This window comes from Ictalurus furcatus, chromosome 7 (assembly GCF_023375685.1).
Source record: "Ictalurus furcatus strain D&B chromosome 7, Billie_1.0, whole genome shotgun sequence".
In the NCBI taxonomy this organism is placed as follows: domain Eukaryota; kingdom Metazoa; phylum Chordata; class Actinopteri; order Siluriformes; family Ictaluridae; genus Ictalurus; species Ictalurus furcatus.
In genome coordinates this window covers 26,698,774-26,705,773 of record NC_071261.1, presented here as the reverse complement: position 1 = coordinate 26,705,773, position 7,000 = coordinate 26,698,774, and the positions used below count along the sequence as shown (strand labels likewise).

The following is a 7,000-nucleotide window of genomic DNA, read 5'->3' as shown; positions in this document are numbered from 1 at the left end:
AATACATGGCAAGATATCCGAGACCGTTCCTCCATACAGAATCTCTCCAGATCTTTCACATTTCGAGGTCCACGTTAATGGACTCTCCTCTTCAGTTCACCCCACAGGTTTTCTATGGGGTTCAGGTCAGGGGACAGGGGTGGCCATGACAGGACCTTGATTTTGTGGTCAGTAAACCATTTTTGTGTTGATTTTGATGTATGTTTTGGATCATTGTCCTGCTGGAAGATCCAACCACGGCCCGTTTTAATCTTTCTGGCAGAGACAGTCAGGTTTTCATTTAATATCTGTTGATATTTGATAGAGTCCATGATGCCATGTATCCTAACAAAATGTCCAGGCCCTCTGGCAGAAAAACAGCCCCAAAACATTAAAGAGCCTCCACCATATTTAACCGTGGGCATGAGGTACTTTTCCATAAGTCTACCTCTCTGTGTGTGCCAAAACCACCTCTGGTGATCATTAACAAAAAGCTCTATTTTGGTTTCATCTGACCATAGAACCCGATCCCATTTGAAGTTCCAGTAGTGTCTGGCAAACTGAAGACGCTTGAGTTTTTTTGTGGATGAGAGTAGAGGCTTTTTTCTTGAAACCCTTCCAAACAACTTGTGGTGATGTAGGTGACTTCAGATTGTAGTTTTGGAGACTTTCTGACTCCAAAGACACAACTAACTTCTGCAATTCTCCAGCTGTGATCCTTGGAGATTTTTTTGGCCATTCGAACCATCCTCTTCACAGTGCTTTGAGACGATATAGACATGTCCAATTCCAGGTTAATTCATAACATTTCCAGTTGACTGGAACTTCTTAATTATTGCCCTGATGGTGGAAATGGGCATTTTCAATGCTTGTGCTATTTTCTTATAGACACTTCCCATTTTGTGAAGCTCAATAACCTTTTAACCACAGCTATATTCCTTGGTCTTACCCATTGTTATGAATGATTAATGGAATTTGGACTGTGTTACCTCATTTATACCACTGTGAAACAGGAAGTCATGGTTGAACAAGTTCCTGTTCCTGATCAGCCAGGTGTACTTAAAAATTTAAAATATCAGTGGGAATATACTTCAAATATATTTTTCTCGTATGAATTCATAGGGGTGCCGATAATTGTTGCACACCTATACTTAACAATTTATTTATTTTTTTTTGATAAACCTGTGTTTTGTTTGCAATTGTTGGATATCCATTTTGTGATTCATTTATTTATTTTAACAAAAGATCAAAATGTAAAACAAAAACTATTTTTCACAGCCTTCATTGCTCATATTTACCAAGGGTGCCAATATTAATGGAGGGCACCGTACATCCATAGTTACAGAACAGCTAATTCACATCTCAACAGAACACAGAATCCGAAGTTTTATACCATGCCAATAATATTATACACATCTATTTGTCTTTTTCCCCCTCTTTTCCTTGGATAATGTGATTATTTGGCACACTTTATAAGACACATGGACTTGAATGTTCTAAGGTTGGGAATAAATATAACAATTTAATTAGTGGAGGATACAAGAGATACACACCATAACAGTAGAATTTTCAGCCTCTGAAATAAACAGCCTGATCAGATGGATTTGTTTGTTTTTATTTTATTTCATTATACAGGGTAGAGATAACAGTTTTGGCATTGCCTGAATCAGTTTTCTGAACTATTTTCTGATATCTTCCTGGTAATCAGAGCTTTACAGTCTCAGATAACTTTGTACCTGTTATTACAAATGTGGAAAAAAAAAAGTTTATTTATTTGGCAACAACCAATCAAATTTTAAGTGTCCTTTTAAGTGCAGGTATATACATTCACCAAAACCCCTTCCAGTCTCCGATCCAGTCCGCATGCTCTTCAGATTTTCACTGTATATTTGCTCCAATTCACTCTCCATATCTTCCAGAGTGTGTGCGTCTCAGTGGCGTTGAAGCCGATCTTTACATCACGTCTCTGTCTGCGTGTCTCTGCAAGCTTCCGTGGCTTCGTCGGAGTCTGTGTGTGTTTTGTCGGTTTTGGTTATTAGACCAAACCAAGGCTCAGGACTCAAACTCGCTGTCGCTGCTGACCGATATGTCGGGTGTAGAGGCTCTGGTGTCGCTGTTCTCTGGGCTGCCACTGTGATCTATGGAAGAACATTCTGGAAAGCTGCCAGATGGGAGAAGAGCAGAGACTTGTTGTAGTCTGAAAAGAAAAAAAAAGAGAGGACTGTATAGTTAAATGTCTTGAATTCATTTATGCTTTTGGATTAAATTTTTTCCTTATGGGCGTCCCATCAAACCCATGATCAAGAAGTGGCAGAACGTTTCCGATCACACTACCCTGCTTAAGCATTGGGTTGTGTTTGAGATGTATACCTGTTTTTGGCTGATGCTGCTCTGTCTCTCTGGCGTCTGTTCTTGAACCAGTTTCCAACTTGTGTAGGTGTGAGACCTGTAGCCTGGGCCAGGTGCCGCTTGCGAGATGGGTTTGGATACGGGTCTTGTAGGTACCATTCTCTAAGCAAACTCCGTGTCCTTTCCTGATGAGTGCAGAGAGAATGCAGGGTAAAAATGGTCAGTTCAAATTGGGGCTTTTGTATTAAACATCTCTGATTCGAGGTGTTAATGAGTGAAGTTGACTTTTTATTTAAATGTGTATAGTGTTTATATGCATTATGGCACATTTGAATGCTTTTGATGTGATTAAGTTTGCTGATATGGAAGTTAAATTAGGTGATCAAATTATTCCTGGCCTGCAGTAACACTGCTGACCACAAGGGGGACACATACTGTCTGAGTGAGCTCCATAAACCTACATTAGAAAAAAGATCCACTGACTCAGCAAATATTTAACAGCAGGGATCAGGAAATCTGTCCTCCTGTTATCTGTTAGGGGGCAAAGCCTAGGACTAATCCTGAAATGTGTTTAATCTCTCAATTTTTGTACAAATTTGTGTGACGTTTGACCAACAAGGATCTTGTTGGTCAAATGTCAAAGGTTGTTCAAAGTATCACAGTGGGTGGCTGTGTCTCAGGTGGTAGAGCGGGTTGTACACTAATCGTAGGGTTGGCGGTTCGATACCCGGCCCACATGACTCCACATACCGAAGTGACCTTGGGCAAGACACTGAACCCCAAGTTGCTCCCGATGGTAAGTTAGTGCCTTGCATGGCAGCTCTGCTACCATTGGTGTGTGAGTGTGTGTGTGAATGGGTGAATGAGACACAGTGTAAAGCGCTTTGGATAAAAGCGCTATATAAGTGTGCCATTAACCATTAATCTTATTTATTGCCGTAATCTTGTAACAGGCAAATTCATTTGTGTTTTTTTTTTTTTTTTTTTTTTTAAAAGTCTTTCTACTGGATAAAGTTAACAGACTAATATACTAGGCCTTAAATCTTCGTCCATTTCAGCTACAGTTTAGAGGACACACTCGGACTCTTGGTGTCTACAATCCAGCAGCCGAGTTAATCTGACTGAGCATTCGTCTTACATGGATTATCATTGTCTACAGCCAGAGGAGAGAAACGACTCTCATTTTAAAAGGAGAAAATCATCAGGGGCAGAGGAGATTAAATGCCACAGGAGGTCCTTGGCACAAGAGGCTTAAAGGGGATTTCCACAGATTTTTTTTTTCTTCACATTTCTGCATAATTCGATCATTGAGTAGTTAGCCAAGTCATTTGGATTGTTTTGACTAAGAATGTACCATTTTAGAAATATTTACCCAGTCAGAACTGTATAGATAGATACGTTATTGATCCTGAGGGACATTTCAGTGATCCCAAGGGAAACTGCAACGTTTTCTGAAGGAAAGGCTGTTTACAACTACAGAAACAAGGAGTCTGGTTTTAAAACCTTTGAACCGTCTTTAGGACAATTTGCTTTAAGGTTTTGTACATTAGACTGGATAAGCTATCAGATTCATGCATTAACACACATCTCAATTCACGACAGGTTAAAGCCAGTCAATACTTCTAAAGCAACTGGTAGCTGACATTTATTTATAGTCTATGTTTATTTTCATTCAGCCTATTTACTGTGAGAAATGGTACATGCGATTACAAGGACATCCATCCATCTTCAACCGCTTACTCCTTTTCAGGGTCACGGGGAACCTGGAGCCTATCCCAGGGAGCATCAGGCACCTGGACAGGGTGCCAGTCCATCGCAGGGCACAATCACATACACATTCGCACACCTATATACACACATACATCAGCCTACCATGCATATCTTTGGACTGGGAGAGGAAACCGGAGCACCTGGAGGATGCAAACTCGGCACACACATGGCCCTGGCGGGAATCGAACCCCAGACCCTGGAGGTGTGAGGCGAACATGCTAACCACTAAGCCACTAAGTACAAGGACATCTATTTCAAAAATGTCTCACAGCACTAGTGTAAACTTGTACACACAGACCATGTAGCAGTGGCCTGATGAACGAACAGCCAGAAAGCAGAGCGAGACAGTACAGAATTGGAGAATTACAGAGCAGATGGAGATTGCTGGCACTGGAACAACAAACTAAATCTAAACATCTGTTTTGCGATAAGCGGCAATTTACAGTGCCATTAATTCAAAAACCCCGAGTATGTAGAGATGAAAATGTGACTCCGCTATATATCATCGATGACAAATACCAGCAGCCACAACCCTACAGTCCTGAAATGAATCAGAAGACGCAATCAAAGGGCCGTCGTGTCAGTTGATTGAGTGAACTGGATTAATTGTATAATCGACTAATTATGGGAATATAATTAATTGTCGAAAAATCCTGCCAGTCCTTTAGCTGGGAAAAGGATGCAGGGAAGAGAGATAAACATACATGTAAGGAAAATGGCAATCACAAAAGTACACAAGATGTGTAGTTTCAGTTGTAAACTGGCTGACAAAAAAAAAAAAAGAATAGCTCCAGTCATGTTGTGTGTGATATGTTTCCATCACTAACAAAGAAATCAGTCAGTAAATTCCTCTAGAATGCTGCATTTTCCCTACACAAAGTTTGGCCAATTAATTCATCCATCCATCCGTTTTTCGTACCACTTATCCTACACGTGGTCGCAGGGAGCCTGGAGCCTATCCCACGGAACTCGGGGCACAAGGCGGGAGACACCCTGGACATTGTACCAACCCATCGCAGTGCACAATCGCACACACGTTCCCACACTACGGACGATTTGGAAATACCAGTCAGCCTACAGTGCCGGTCTTCAGACTGGGGGAGGAAACCAGAGTACCTCGAGGAAGCCCATGAAGCACAAGAAGAACATACAAGCTCCGTGCATGCAGGACAGAGGCAGGATTCGAACCCCTAACCCTGGAGGTGCAAGGCAAAAGTGCCCCACAAAGGTGTGCCAATTATTTCAAATAATTAAATAGATAATAAATCTTAGCCTAAATGACTGTAGGCTACAGTTTATACTATTTCATATGGCAAAGTTACAGTGTGGCTTGCAAAATTGGTTTATTTTGTAGTCTATCTGTGTTAAAGTAACACTCAGTTGTTCTGCCAGTGATCCGGCTTCATTTAGATTACGTAAAACCTTAATTGAAGGCACTTTATAAAATAAATAAATAATAAATAAATAAGTACATTTTGTGGCATTGACTCCACACACTAAATAATAATGTGAGCTCGTGTCTTTACCTTGAAACAGTGCGTTTTCTGCTCGCCGTCCCAGATAGTGCGGGGTAGAGGGAACTTCTTGCGGATGCGGTACTTCTCCACGGGGCCCAGCGGCCTGCCGCGCATGCGCTCCGCCTCGCGGTAATGCGCGTGCAGCCACAGGTCCTGCAGCTTGGCGTGGGACTCGCGCGTGAACCGGTGGCTCTGCAGGATGCGGTAAAGCGCCTCGAAGTCACCACCGTGAAATGCGACCAGAGCCCGCGCGCGCATCACCGACTCGTGCCTGTGGAGCGCCTCGCCTGCAGAACCGGGGGCCGCCGCCGGAAGTGACCACAGAAACCGGCCCAGGCGCTCCATGTCCCCGGTTTCCTCCAAGTTCTCACACACCCGAGCCACCTGATCCGCGGTAAACATCGGCAAGGGAAACATCTTCCTTGCCTTAGTCTTCTTTCCAGGTGCGACCCTCGCGCGCCAGAAATGATTCAAGTAAAGTTTGCGCACTAAAGCGCACAAGTTTGCGCACAGCTCTCAAGCGGGTCTGTTCAGGAAGAAGTGTCCGTGGTGTAAAAAAAAATCCAGCTCAGGACGTTGAACTGTATGTAGTTTGCAATAATAAAGCTGTATAAGCTGCTGTAAGGCTGTGTGTGTGTGTGTGTCAGGTTGCTGTAAAGGAGAAAGACCAGAAGTCACGCGCATTTATAGTCAAGACGCTATTAGCATGTGTGTAGTTGTTTTGAGAGAGGATTATACGCCTCGATCATTAGACACTTAGCAGGGGGGAGTGAACACCGAGGTGACCGACTGATCAAACTGCTCGTTAAGCCCTGGAATATATCAAACATTTTTAGGATTGCTCTAAGATCATGCCTATTCCCTTGTTTTAGTAGTGCGTGTTGCTGAAACTCCACTCACATGGTGCATTAATCAGTTTTTAATTATTATTATTATTATTATTTTAAATCCCAAATTGTTTACACTGTGGAATCTTTCAAATAAGAAGTGAATGATTTTCTGTGGCTCTTTTAGAAAGTAGAGAGAGACTACATGCCAGGCTCTTGTGGTGTTGAGTGTGATGGTTTGTTGTTGGATGTTAAATGGAAAATGGGGAGGGGGGGCATTTGTATTAGAATCTGCCTGTGAATTGTTTGTTAGCTTAAAAGCTCTAGGGAAGACTTGAACCTGTTAGACCAGGGGTGTCCGATGTTATCCGGAAAGGGCCGGTGTGGGTGCAGGTTTTCATTCGAACCAAGCAGAAGCCACACCTGAGTCTATTGAAAGCCAAAATCAACTGATTAAACAGGTGGAATCACATGTGGCTCCTGCTTGGTTGGAATGAAAACCTGCACCCACACCGGCCCTTTACGGAAAAGATTGGACACCCCTCTTTAGACAAATGC

At 42.6% G+C, this 7,000-nt stretch overlaps 1 protein-coding gene across 1 annotated transcript; it reads right to left on the bottom strand.

Annotated features, from left to right (window-relative positions):
- Positions 1-1,739: 1,739 nt before the first annotated feature.
- On the bottom strand, positions 1,740-6,664 carry six7 (SIX homeobox 7). Its single transcript, XM_053629570.1, has 3 exons — positions 5,625-6,664; positions 2,350-2,513; positions 1,740-2,176 (listed from the first exon to the last, which is right to left on the bottom strand). Exons 1-3 carry the CDS (start codon positions 6,030-6,032, stop codon positions 2,032-2,034), a joined length of 717 nt encoding a protein of 238 aa, XP_053485545.1. The 5' UTR covers positions 6,033-6,664; the 3' UTR covers positions 1,740-2,031.
- Positions 6,665-7,000: the final 336 nt, after the last annotated feature.